Below are 14,791 nucleotides of genomic sequence, written 5' to 3' on the forward strand. Positions count from 1 at the left end.
GAGGCCCTTGGATGTTCAGGTCTCCTGGGCCAAGACCAATGCTCAGGTGTTTGGATTTTTTTTTTTTTTTTTTTTACGTCGAAGCCTGGGGCACCGGTAGGCTTTCTTGATGGACCTGGTGGTCGGCCCCAGCCCGTCTTGGTGCAGGCAAGTGTTTTATAGTGGCGCCATCTTTTCTTGCTACAGTAAACAGTACAGTCTGTACATGCATGTGGCGAGGACATTGAGTACTCGGAAAATTTCCCATGCCTTGGTAGTGTAGTTCATAGCAACGATGCGTCTCGCCAGGAAGTCCTAATGCGGATTTGCTTGCCCCACGGTGTTATGAACTCGCTCAGCACGAGTATATGGTGTTGTCGATACCTGTACAGAAGGACAAAGATCCGGATCTTTAACTCCCTTGTGCCCCCTGTCATACTCTATGGCTGTGAGACGTGGACACTAAATGGGCACTTGGAGAGGCGGTTTGATGTCTTTGGTAATAAATGGCTACGCAGAATCATGGGATATCGCTGGAATGACTTTGTGTCAAACCGGGAACTACTCCGTGCGACTGATTCGATATATATTACCTGTATAGTCCGTCAACGCCAACTCCGGGTATACGGGCACGTGGCACGTTACCCAGAAGCTGATCCTGCTCATCGGATTGTCTCTGTAGGAGACAATCCTGAGTGGAGGAGGCCAAGAGGACACCCACGAAGTTCGTGGATTGAACAAGTCGATAAATCCTGCCGAGAGGTACTCATGATGGGAAGAGGGACTGCATTGAGACTCGCCATGAGGGACCCCTTGACCTGGCGTCGTACGGTGGGAGATGAGATGCGCCTCCAGGCGTATGCCCCCGTTGATTGATTTTCTTTTCGTCGTATAGAGTAGGCGATCACTTCTTTCTGCCCCTGAACATTTTTCGTTTCTTTTTATTTCCTTTTTATGTTCAAACATTCCATGTTTCCTCTTCTTTAGTAGCCTCTATTCACTGAGCAATTATTTTTCTTTTGCCTTTGTCATATTTCATTTTCTATTTTTTTTGTGGTATATAGTTTCCGACCATTTCATTCTGCCTCTGCACATTTCTCGTTTTCTTCCGGTCAGTGTGTTTCGGCAAGCCCGAGGTGGCCAATGCGACGACAGACTGGAGCGACACCATGTGGACAGTCGGGGAGAGTATCAACGTAACGTGCAACGACGGGTTCTTTGACCTCAACGAGAACACCGACAGGCGGAACATGACGTGTACTGACGATGGCTGGGAAGAATTACAAGGCTGCGTCCGAGGTGAGGTTGTGAGCCGCACTGACACCAAAGGAAATGATGCATAGCCACCTCCTCACCTTTAACGAACTAATTCTAGCATGGTCAGTGTCGGTGGTGTGGTGGCGGTGATAGCAGTAGCAGTAGAAGTGGTAATATTAGTGGTAGTAATAACCACACAATCATTCTTAATATAGCAATCAACCTCTAACCAAATACTCCTTTACCTTACGACACCTACACAGTTCCAGTCACTCATTATACAACAATCTACAACAAATACATCAGTCCCTTACCTTGTGGCACCCCTCGGTAGTGTGTCCGGACGACCTGGAGGTGGGCAACGCGACGGTAAAGGAGAAGGGCAGCGTGTGGGAAGTAGGCAAAAAGAACACGGCCACTTGTATCGACGACTACCTCTTCGTGAGCGTGAAGAACTCAACGCTGGAGGTGGCGTGTACCGAGGACGGGTGGGAGGAGACGGAAGGGTGTTTGAAAGGTGAGGTGATATTGAGGGAAGGGTGATATGGTGAGTGGTGATAAAATATGTGGAGAAATTCAGTTATATGATGTAATAATGGTAAGGTCAGTATTCTTAGACACTTCCAACTCTTACATCAACTATTTCCAAAAGCTACAAATGAAATCCGTCTGGTTCTAGTGAGCGTTATTTTAGGTTCATGGTATAGAAGAAAGGTCAAGCTACAAAACTACCACCAAGGTCACAAAACTACCCGTGGGAGCGCTCAAAACTCCTTCTTACGAAAGCCTTGTTAAATATATGTAAACTTTGGCGCTGAAATATTGAAGCATATGACCCTATATTACTCCCTCAATTCTTCCCGTAGTGTGCGAGGGAGAACCTGAAGTCGCCAATGGAACTACGAACTGGAGTTCTGACGAAGTGTGGCCCGAGGGTTCCCACGTCCAAGGCACATGTGACGAAGGCCTCTACCTGCACCCCAGCGTAGACACTCAGCAAAAGGTAGTCTGCACCATTAATGGCTGGCAGGACGCGACCCCCTGCGAACAAGGTGCGAAAAGAAGCTATTCCCTGTTAATTATTTCACATGTGTTCTGTAGTGACTGAAATGGGCCGTAGTCATATTTCCTACACAAGTACGCAAAATGGAGTAATGTCACATTTCTACATATAGTCCGTCATATTTACTACACAAAAACATGCATACAGCACAATTCCTACATAAAAACTGAGAACCCAGCGTATTTCCTACACAAATCAGTGCAGCTGACGTAACTCCTACAGTTATACTGTCATATGTCCTACAATTATGCGAGTACGTAGAAAATCCAAAAGGGAAGCAAAACTAAACTGTAAAAAAAAAAAAAAAAAAATTCAAGAGCATATAATGATTCATGTTTAATTTATCTTTGACATGTATATAAGACTATAGTGTAAAAAAGTTAAATGTGATTTCTGGAGCACATTAATTTAAAAAAAAGAAACATTTAAATGAATATCTCAAGCCTGTCATAAATGGTAGTACGATAATTAGGGCATTTTGCAGGGCTGTTATTATCTGCTGCTGCCAAAGAATATATATGCAATCTTCACAGGTGCCATCGTGTCGGCAGGGCAGGATAACCACTGTTTTTCCCTTCGTCTTCAGCAGATGCTGCACCGAAGTTCGAGAGCAACGCTGCCTTTCGTGGTGTAGGAAATATGACCTGTAGAATTATGATCTGTAGCAAATGTGACTGAAGCCCTGTAGGAATTGACTGAATAGATTTTTTTTTTTTACGTTTTCGCCTATGGCACCGGTATGCCTGCTTGGAGGGGCCTGATGGTATGGTCAGCCCGTTGTGGCGCAGGTAACTATATATAGTGGCGCCATCTTGCATTGGCTTATGCTGCCCTCCGGAGCTCATCTTTGATCCTAGAATCTAGAGTCCGGGTTGATAGGTGGTCTTCTGGACAGCATGTGGATAGTCTTAGGCCACTCGGCGGTGAGTGAAATATCCCAGCTTGTGGCACTGGGCGGGGCGCGAGCCCGCGTCGTCCTGGACGTGGCGCCGTCACGCTATCCACTCAGCCACCGCCTCCCCTGTTTGTAGATGTGCTGTATCCCTGTAGGAAATATGACACTACTCGGAAAACTGTTAAAGTTGTAGATGTGACATGTAGGAAATGTGTCGTAGTAGATGTGATGCACCCCCACTGAAATTACCGAACTATTTCGAACGATATCATTGAAAACAGTTGTTATTTTCAGCTAATCCCTGTTAACTACTTCACACATGAAGCATCTGGAGGAGAAGGGGCGTAAGGGACATAGCCATTTTGTCTAGTTTACACTGGAAAAGGCAGGCTACACATCGCAGGAAGAACAAGAAACAAGTTGCAAGGGGAAAGTGACTTTGTATTTGGTGTGCTGAGGGTCGCTTTTCCTTTGCAACTTGTTTCTTGTTCCTCCTGGAATGTGAACCCTGCCGTTCCCAGTGCAAACTAGAAAAAACGGCTTTGTCCCTCGCGCTCCTTCTCTTCTAGATGCCTCATATTTTCTTCAGTGACTTGAAGTATCTAATGATTTCGAACGATGTCTTTAAAGAAAGTTATTACTTATTTTAAAGAATCATATGACTATCTGGACCTCTTTAATTCTTACTTCTCTCTTCTTTTTTTTTTAAATATTCTTTTGACTGCTATTGGTTTTCTTGTGATTGAATTTCCACCTTTATTTTTTATTTTTATTTTGTTAAGTTTTATATGTCAATTTAACCATCCCTCCTTTTTGGGGGGTCTCTGAATTTCAACTTTTATAGTTCCAGCGCCTTTTCAATTTATATCTTTCCCGCGTGTTAGTGTGCTTCGAGGACCCGGACTTGTCGGATGAGCACGCGTTTTGGAACAAAGACACGGACCCTGGGCGGCTGGGGGACGAGGTGCCCGCCAGATGCATGAACAACTACTACAACGAGGCCTCGCTTAATGAGACCAGCACCACCGTCCGCTGCACCCCTGATGGCTGGGAGGCTGTCCATCCCTGCATTCTGTGTGAGGCAGCTCTCCCTTAAGTGAAACAGATCCAAACGTCATATATCCATATTTACTTCCTTGCACGTTTAGAGACAGCTCATTCACCCTGCAGGCGCTTATGGGAAATCATTTACACTAAAGACCCCCAACCCTTTTCTCCTTTTTCCTTTCTGCATTCAATCTGTCCATCCCTACATCCTGTGTGAGGCAGTTCACCCTTCATGAAACAGAGCCAAGCATCAAATAGTAACGTTTTCCTTCCTCGTACCTTAAGAGACAGCTCATTCACTTTGCAGACGTCTTTGGAAAGTCAAATAACCTAAAGTTCCCAATGCCTTTTTATTCCTTATCCCTGTCTTTATTCAACACTTGCCCACCCCTGCATCCTGTGTTTATCACCTCAAACGCCGGAGGTTAGAAGGACCGAAATTTTTTTGAATGGCGTGTTCATTGTAAAAAGTGACATTTTACGCACAATTGAAAAGATTAAAGTAAGCCAAGCCAAGTTCAGACAAAATTACCCCTAAAATATTAAAATAAATCAAACAAAATTTTTAAATCGCTCTCTATATCTTATTCAACAGATCTTTAACAGGTGGAAAAGTTCCGTCGGATTGGAAACTAGCAAATGTCACACCAATTTTCAAAAAGGGGGGACATGTCTCATATAGGAAACTATCGACCAATTAGCATGACATCGATTGTTTGTAAGTTAATGGAGACTATCATTCGCGACAATATGGTGAAATTCTTCGAAGAAAATAATATAATAAACGATTCGCAACATGGTTTCCGTAGTAAATGTTCGTGTTTAACTAACATAATTGATTTTTGAGATATGAATGCTAAAGTGGGTGATGAATGTGTGATGGATGTGGTGGGAAAATGGGGGATACCTGGGAAGAATGAAAATGGAGAGTGCCTGGTGGATGTCTGTGGTGAGAGGTGAATGTTCCAAGCGAACACCTTCTTTCAGCACAAGAATATCCACCGATACACATGGAGGAGGGGAGAAGATAATGAGCAAAAAGGATTGATTGATTATGTGGCAGTAGAATGTAGTAAGAGGAATGTTCGATGGATCTGACCATCTTGCAGCGCTGGCAAAGTTAAAGCTGAAAGAAAAGTGGGTGTTTGAAAAGAAAGGTGAAGTAAAAGAGGAAATACTGAAGACTGAAAAGTTACAGGAAAAAAAAAATGAGTATAAACGTGAAATGGCAGAGGCCTTAAGTGAAAAATGGGAAACTGTAGAAAATCATACAAATATTGAAAAAGTTTTTGGATCATTTAAAGGAATAATGGTAACTTCAACAAAAAAAGTGTTGGGGATGAAAGTGGTGAGAGATGGAAAAAGAAAAGGAAATCCATGATGGACAGAAGAGATAAGGAGGATAGTACAAGAGAAAAGGGAACTTTTTAAGAAAAATCAAGAAAGAAATGTGGCTGAGCAAGTAAAAAGGGAAAGGAAAAAGAAATATAGAGAATGCAAAATGAAATTAAAACAAGCGATAAAAAAAGGAAGAAGAGAGTTGATGAAGACTTTGGAAAAACACTAAGTGAAAAATATAAAAGGAACAGGAAATCATATTGGAAAGAAGTAAAAAACGAAAAAAATGAAGAAAATATCTCCTCAAGTGAAATAAATGAAGTTATGGATGAGAATGGAAAGATATTGAAAGACGTGGAAGCTGTGAAAGAGAGATGGAGCGAATATTTAAAAAACTTAATGAATTTTGAGGATGGACGTCCAGCAGCTGCAACAGCAGCAGTTTTGAGTAGAGGTAGAGGGGGAGTATATAAAGAAAGAAGTTTAACATATGAAGTAAATCAGGCAATAAAAAGATTAAAAAATGGAAAGGCAGCAGGAATTGATGGAATCACGGCAGAAATGTTGAAGTGTGGAAGAGATGTAGTTGTTAAATGGATGGTCAAGATGTGTGAAGTAGCATGGGAGGGGGGGGGGGGGGGGTGCCAGCAGACTGGACGAAAGCCATCATTGTCCCAGTTTACAAGGGGAAGGGCAGGAGAGGGGAATGTGGAAGCTATAGAGGTATAAGACTCCTGAGTATACCCAGAAAGGTATATGGAAAAGTCATAATAGAGAGGGTGCAAAGACTTCCAGAAGAGAAAATCAGTGAAGAACAAGAAGGCTTCAGGAAGGGAAGGGGATGTGTGGATCAGATATTTTCCTTCAGGATGGTAGTAGAAAAAATAATAGCAAAAGGAAAGGAACTATACGCTGCCTTCATGGATTTGGAAAAAAGCTCGTGACAGAGTCGATTGGATTGCATTGTGGGATGTTTTAAAGATTTATGGTGAGGGAGAAAAACTGCTAAGTGCAATAAAGTCTTTCTATGAGGATGCATCTGCATGTGTCAAAATTACTGGAGAAACAAGTGAACATTTTGAGATAAAAGTGGGCTTAAGACAAGGGTGTGTCATGTCACCATGGTTATTCAATATTTATATGGATGGTGTTATTAGAGAAATGAAGGGCAAAGTTGGAGAAGTTGGAGTAAGAATGTTCGATGAGGGAAGGAAATGGATACTAAATTCGATACTGTTTGCTGATGACACGATGCTCATTGCAGAAAATGAAAGTGACGTACAAAATTTGGTCAGTGCTTTTGATAGTGTCTGTAACAGGAGAAAGCTGAAAGTAAATGTCAACAAAAGTAAAGTGATGGTTTGTGAGCGAAGTAGAAGTGAGGTTGTAGATTTTGTATGCCCATATATTGAGTGGGAATTGAATGTGAAAAAGAATGCAAAATAATTTTGAATGGTGAAGAAATGGAGGAACTCAATGAGTTTAAGTACCTTGGATCAGTTATGTGTAAGCATGGTGGTACGGAGGGAGAGATAAGAGAAAGGGCATTGCAAGGAAGAAGGGTGGTAGGGTCTTTGGGACGAATCATATAATGGCAGAAGCGTGAGCATGGAGGTAAAGAGGGATTTGAGAAATACAATAATAGTACCAACCCTCACATATGCAAGTGAAACGTGGGCCTGGAATGAAAGTCAGAGGTCTAGAGTGCAGTCAGTGGGAATGAGTTATTTGAGGAGTGCTTGTGGTGTGAGTAGAATGGATGGAATGAGTAATGAAAGTGTGTACGAGCGTTTTGGAATGTGTCACAGGGGTGAAGGAAAGAAGTGTGGAGTGGTGGAAGAAGTGAAGCGACAGACTTTTAAAGTGGTTTGGCCACATGGAGCTAATGAAGGAGAGTAAGATGACCAGAAGGGTGTATGTGAGTGAGCTAGAGGGAGGGAATGTTAGAGGACGACCTCCAGTGAAATGGAGGGATAGGGTGCAAGAGTACGTTAGGGAGAGGGGGGAAAGATCTTTGAGAAACTTTGAGCAGGCAAGGAGGGAGTGTCTGGATAGAGAAAGTTGGGAGCTCTTCTGCCGTGGCCATCCCCTGGTGGGAGCTCCTAGGAGCAGGCGTCAAAGAAATGATGATGATGATGATGATTTGATAAGGTCCCTCACATACGGTTGCTCAGTAAACTATTCGCGCAGGGTATCTCGGGCAACATTCACAATTGGCTTGTGGACTGTCTCTCTGAGAGCAAACAGAGAGTAGTTCTAAACGGTGTTTGATTTAACTGGCTCGATGTCAGAAGCGGCGTACCTCAAGGATCAGTACTTGGTCCCATGCTCTTCTTAATTTATGTTAATGATATCGATGATGGACTCACTTGTAAAATATAGAAAATTTGCGGATGACACAAAAATCGCTTGTAAGGTAACTACGACACTCGACGAAGCATTAGAATCAGATCTAGATCGACTTGCACGTTGGGCCAATCAATGGCAAATGAAACTTAACGTTGACAAATGTAAGGTGTTACACATCGGAAACAATAACAATCGCGGTCAGTACGTAATAAATGGCCAACAACTTTCTGCAGTATATAAAGTAAAGGACCTTGGAATCACTATAACAAGCGATTTAAAGCCCAGTCAGCATTGTTCAGAGGTAGTCAAAACCGGAAACAATTGGTTGGCTTACCGGACGAGTCTTTAATAATAAATCAGAAAAAAAGTAATATTAAAACTGTTAATTCGCTGGTTCGACCACATCTAGAGTACTGTGTACAGTTTTACAGAAAAATTACAGAAAAAATGTAGAAAAGTTAGAACGGGTTCAACGGAGAATAACAAAAATTATTCCTTGATTCAGAAATTTATCTTCTGAACAAAGGCTTAAATAAGTAAATTTATTCACATATCAAAACGAAAAATGCGATCAAATAGAAGTGTTTAAAATGTTTAAAGGACTCAGTGATATTGATGGGGAAGATTATTTTACAATTAATATATCAAATAGAACAAAAAGAAATAAAAATTTAAAGATAAGTGGTAAAAAATTATCATCGCACGAAGCCAAACACTTCTTCAGTCGAGTCGTTAATGTTTGTAATTCTCTACCCTGTGATATTATTGATAGTACAACAGTTATGGCCTTCACGAGTAAATAAGACAAGTATTTTGCAACCAAGATATTACACATTGTGGTAATAACGTTTAGTTCCTTCGAATACTATAGTTCCCTTGTCCGTTTTTATCGCCCGGTTAGTGGTAGTTCTTTCCTCTTTCCTTCATAATTTCCATGCATTTTTTCCATACAGCATGGATCTTTTTCTTTTCCCGCCAGCCTTGGCTGGAGGGATGGGGGGGTGGGAAGGAACCTTCGCCTTTGCTGTCCTTCATCTTTCACCTTTCATTAGATAGTTAGTGTAGCTTGTTACAAACAGCCTCGTAAGGACCATCAGGTCTGCTGTTGTTTGTGCTTCCTTTGTGTTTTTTGTGTTCCTTTGTGAGCCATGTCTCCCTTACTTGAAAGACACAAGCTTCAAATACGCAAGCTTATCTTCCTCGCACATTTAGAGACAGCTCGCTCACCCTGCAGACTCCTATGGAAAGTCGAATAACCTAACGACCTCCATGCATTTTCTCCTTACTCCATTCTTCATTTACCTACGTGTAGGTTATAAATCGCCTTCATAAAGACTCCCCCATTTGTAATGACTTTCATTTCTTGATTCTCCAGCGTGCAGAGAGCCTCCGAACTTTGGAAACTTGGCCATCGATTGGGTGGAAAGGAAGCCGGGGATACTGGACGAGAAGGTGTGGCTTGATTGTCCAGAAGGTTACCGCAACAAAGACAACCTGACCCAAACCACCACTCTCGTCCGCTGCACGGAAGACGACTGGGACCACGTGGACACCTGCGTGCAAGGTAAGCTGAAAGGATTTACAAGGACCTAGGAGTGACCCTGTACTATCGAGGCCATTGGCCTCGAAAACACCAAACTCGAGCTGTCATTCACGGAGACAAGATATGGCAGTGTCATCCTTCTACCCCAGGTCCCCTTGGGGTGCTGACTGTCAAGCGTCTCTAAATAGTTTCCAGGTGAGAGAGAGAGAGAGAGAGAGAGAGAGAGAGAGAGAGAGAGAGAGAGAGAGAGAGAGAGTGTGTGTGTGTGTGTGTGTGTGTGTGGAGAAATCTCTCTCTCTCTCTCTCTCTCTCTCTCTCTCACACACACACACACACACACTTACATACATCCACACACACATTTTTTTCTCCAGCTAATTTTACTCCCTACATCCTTCCTTGCCGATAACCTCTCCCTTTCCTCCCTTCTCTTTTTCCCTCCTTCCCACCTCATTAGGGTTCACATCCCCTCCCACTTATCCCCCACTGCCCCGCCTCCACCTCCTTAGACTTCACTTTGTTTCAAGGCTTAGTAACATCATTTTACATTAATTTCCCTGTCCTTCTCTCTCTCTCTCTCTCTCTCTCTCTCTCTCTCTCTCTCTCTCTCTCTCTCTCTCTCTCTCTCTCTCTCTCTCTCTCTCTCTCTCTCTCTCTCTCTCTCTCTCTCTCTCTCTTAACTCTTAACTCAGAGTGGGCGCCTGTCACTAGTGGCGTCCCTCAGGGCTCGGTCCTTGGCCCAGTGCTCTTCATTATTTACATCAACGACGTGGATGTTGGACTCAATAACCGCATTAGTAAATTTGCAGACGACACAAAGATTGGTAACTCGGTTCTCACTGACGAAGACAGGCAAAGCCTCCAAGAGGATTTGCACAAAATTTCAGCTTGGTCGGATAGATGGGAGATACCCTTTAACGTAGACAAGTGCCAGGTCCTTCAAGTTGGAACGAGGAATAAGAAGTTCGAATACGAAATGCGCGGCGTTAAACTCAAAAGCGTTCAATGCGTCAAAGACTTGTGGGTCAAAATCGCGTCAAACCTCAAATTCTCACAGCAATGCATCGATGCAGCAAATAAAGCGAACAGAATGTTGGGCTTCATTAAAAGAAACTCTGTATTCAAGAATAAAGATGTAATACTCCCGCTCTACAACAGCTTAGTCAGACCCCACTTGGAATATGCGGTACAGTTTTGGTCCCCCCACCATGCAAAGGATATTGCTAAATTAGAAGGTGTTCAGAGTCGGGAATAGAAAATGATCACTTCATTGAGGAATAAATCCTACTAAGAAAGGATTTCTACAATTAAAATGTTCTCTATTGAGAAACTTAGCCTCCGAGGAAAACTGATCGAATGTTTTAAAATACTTAATGGTTTCACGAATGTAGACAGATCAACATTGTTTATGATCGATGACAGTCTGCGCACGAGGAACAATGGCGTAAAACTCAGATGTAGACAAGTAAATTCAGACTGCACAAAATTTTTCTTCACCAACGTTGTAGTGCGAGAATGGAATAAGCCTCCACCATCAGTGGTCCAGTGTAACACGATTGACTCCTTCAAAAATAAGCTCGACCGTCACTTCCTTCAACTTAATATCAACTAGAGTAGAAGTGCAACGTTTTGGAGTCTTCTGATTAATGTAAATCACTTAGATTTAAGGACAGACCACCAAGTCTGGACCATGGGTCTGTGGTCTGATTTTCTGTATATCTATGTAAATCTCTCTCTCTCTCTCTCTCTCTCTCTCTCTCTCTCTCTCTCTCTCTCTCTCTCTCTCTCTCTCTCTCTCTCTCTCGAGCCGCCGGGCCGGGAGCGGCAGGCGACACTTTTCTGTTTTCCTTATAAAAAAAATTGAAGCTTCATCATGGCAAGTGTCGACGCTATCGCAGACCTAATAATGAACCTAATAATGAAAACTTTAGTAAAAATACTGTCGACATGCCACTTCCGTCTGAACCCAGTGCTAAGCCTAAACACCTGTCGGGTTCAGAGGCCACTATCACTGTCAAAGGAAAATCATATTCCCCTGAATCAGTGCAACATGGCACAAATGAGCAACAGCATCACCAGCCCTAAGAGCGTAGTGAACAGTTCAAGTGAAAAAGAAAATATTGGTAAAATGCGAGAAGTGGTGGCAAGCAGTGACCCCAGTGCAGCAATGCGCGAAGAGCAAACAGTGACATTAAAAAAGGAGTATCTTAACGGAAGCTTCACGAGACTAGAACTCCAAAAACAATGTCGTGATATTGGAATAAGTAAAGTGTGGGTGAAAAAAGATGAGCTAATTGAAAAAAATCTTAAAATTCACACAAAACTCACAATATTGTAACTCTCACAGTGAAGCCAACATGCACGAGCACATTAACCCTCTTTCAAAGCCAACAGTCGAAGGGAAACCAAACGAAGTAGTAGCGAATGAACTGGTAAATGCTCAAGAAAAACTGGAGGAGAAAGACACGGAAATAGCACGCTTAAATAATGAAATCATGAAAGTCAATTCAGTGTCGGCAAAAGTAGCTGATCGTCTGGCAACCCTGGAAACAAGAACAGAACGATTGGCAGAGCTGGAGACAAGCCCCTCAAATCCTCCCCCGCCACCGCTGACAGACGCTGTCTCAGCAACAATATGCAGCCTTAACAACCGCATCGAAGAATTGGAAGAGGCTATGGAAAACATTTTAACCATCACCAAGGTAAGACGCACAAATGATACACCTCACGCTTCCCCCTCTGAAAATTGTCCTAGTATAGAGAGCAAAGTCCAAACTTTAGAAGAGGCTATCACCGGATTAAACTCTAGTGAAAATATTGTAACAAAAGAAAACACAAGGAGGCTCGTGAAAAATGAAGCCCAGAATCCACGCCCATCCCTATAGAATGTAGACAATGCAACAACTGTACAAACGGATACATTAAAAATAAAATTAAAAAAATTGGTGACAGCAACATGAGAAGCATATGGGCTACCGACTTACATGAAAAGTGTAAAATCAGAACACTGAGGAATGCCACTTTTCACCTCTTGGAGTGCTGGGTACAGGAAAACTTATCCTGGAAGCCACACAAGTGCATTGTCTACGATGGCTTATCTGATCTAAAGGACAATGACAGTCCGGAGGCTATTCTTGACATCCTCCAGGCTTTAGTTAGCGAACTCAAACGCAAAAACATGAAAATATGCATCAGCCTACTTGTCCCTACCCTCGAATCCGACACCCTCCAAGCCATGGTAAACGACCACAACGAACACATAGCTAAGTCGGCGAAAGACAATGGCATCTTTACAGTTAACCCTGACCCTGACTTCAGACGCTTATCAAAGGAAATCGACAAGACATGCTATGAGGAACAAGAAGATCAAGTGGCAATCCTGAGTAGAAGTGGCGTAGTGAGGCTTCTAAGTGTCCGCAAGGCATCTCCCAACCTTTTCTGACTGTGTGAATTAGGAACAAGTAAAAGTGAATACTGAAAGAAAAATCGCTAATTCCCTACTCGTGAGACCAAAAAACATTCAAGAAAACATGACTGTCTCCCACAATAGCAACACCAGTAACCAGGAACTGGAAACAGGTGAAGGCTGGCAAATAGCCACGAGTCGGCGACGGAGGAGGGAAGAAGGAGCAGGATTAAGGAACCCCCAAGGAGCTCATCACCGCCCCCCTACTCACCTGGCGGAGGGCGTGGCAACAACGATGCCCCTTCGCGCCCATCTCACACAACGACCTACTCATCTGGCGGAGGGCGTAGCTACGACGATGTCCCTTCGCGCCCATCTCACACAACGACCTACTCACCTGGCGGAGGGCGTGGCTACAACGACGTCCCTTCGCGCCCATCTCACACAACGACCTACAGGTCTCTACCACACCTCCCGTTACACACTACACAACCACATCTTACACAACGACCTACTCACCTGGCGGAGGGCGTGGCTACAACGATGTCCCATCGCGCCCATCTCACACAACAACCTACAGGTCTCTACCACACTTCCCGTCACACACTACACAACCACATCACATCCCGCCACACCCACAATTCAACACTCCACACCCACATCTCAACACTCCATACCCACACCACAATACGCCACACAGACATCCACAACCAAGAGACACCGCCCCCAGAAAAGTGGGCTGTTTTAATTGTGGCGAATTTAATCACGTACAATCAAACGTACACAAGGATCGCCACTGCCATTACTACACTGGTTACTAGGATAAAGGCAAAGAATGTGACGCCGGTAGTTTACAGAACACACCAAGAAAAGAAAACCTTCTTATTGAACATGTCAACGCACAAAATCTACTAAACAACCTTGATGAAAAAAAATAAATACTGAATGAAAGGAAAACAGACATACTATGCGCCAGTGAATCTTGGCTACTCGCACACACCCCAGACTCTCACATACACATTCCGGACTTTAATCTACACAGACATGATGGCGGCAAAGGTGGAGGGGTATGTGTGTATGTTGCCAAATGATGAATATCAACAATAAACATAGATGTAACAAAGCATGAAGGAATAGACGAGATCTGTATACACGTATAATGTAGGAAATTCCCCTCCATTATTATATGCTGCCTCTATAGACATCCTAAGGCCTCCTCCACCTCCTTTTACTACACAGAAGACACACTACGGGCAATGATCATACGTAAAGAAACATTTTTTTGCTAGGCGACCTCAATGACAACCTCCTTCTACCCAACAGTAAACTCTCATGTGTCATACCCAATAATAAGCTTACACAACTCATAGACAAACCAAGAGTAACACCCACCTCCGCAACCCTTCTAGACGTAATCATAACTAACAAGCCAGACATTGTAACTCAATCTTACGTAATCCCCGGTATAGTTGCTGAACATGACCTCATTGGCGTCTCAGTTAACATCATTAAGCTGACACTCACAAAGAATTTATTAAAATCTTCTACTTTGTCATTTACGTTTCCGAGGGACAGCGCGGTCGTGCTTTGTTTTCTGCTGGGAATTGCACTCCGTACGGTTTTCCATGTTGCGGCTGTGTTACTTCTGCAGTTTTGTAATTCTTGGTGGTAGTATTTTTTCTTTGTAGATGTAATTATATTTTTTTTCCTCTTGATTTCTTCAAATTTCATCTGTAGAGTTGAGTTTAACCGTTGTTTTTTAATAGTTTTTGAGCGCTGTTTCATTCCCTGATTGCTTTTTTCACTTCGTCATTAATCCAAGGTGCGGGAGGGCGGTGGAGCGTTACGGTAGACATCGGGGCACATTTATCTATACCAGTGGTTCTTAACCTGGGTTCGAGCGAACCCTAAGGG

General features: G+C 43.1%; 1 protein-coding gene across 1 annotated transcript in view; it reads left to right on the forward strand.

The window, feature by feature from the left end:
- Window positions 1-812: 812 nt before the first annotated feature.
- Window positions 813-14,791, forward strand: part of LOC127005754 (complement factor H-related protein 4-like) — a 59,215-nt gene continuing 45,236 nt past the window's right edge. Inside the window, exons 1-5 of the mRNA XM_050874864.1 lie at window positions 813-1,278; window positions 1,571-1,753; window positions 2,103-2,288; window positions 4,079-4,270; window positions 9,304-9,492. Of these exons, the coding sequence (XP_050730821.1) occupies window positions 1,149-1,278; window positions 1,571-1,753; window positions 2,103-2,288; window positions 4,079-4,270; window positions 9,304-9,492 (880 nt within the window). The 5' untranslated portion in view covers window positions 813-1,148. The remainder of the gene's footprint in view (window positions 1,279-1,570; window positions 1,754-2,102; window positions 2,289-4,078; window positions 4,271-9,303; window positions 9,493-14,791) is intronic.

Source organism: Eriocheir sinensis, chromosome 30, assembly GCF_024679095.1.
Source record: "Eriocheir sinensis breed Jianghai 21 chromosome 30, ASM2467909v1, whole genome shotgun sequence".
Taxonomy (NCBI): Eukaryota; Metazoa; Arthropoda; class Malacostraca; order Decapoda; family Varunidae; genus Eriocheir; species Eriocheir sinensis.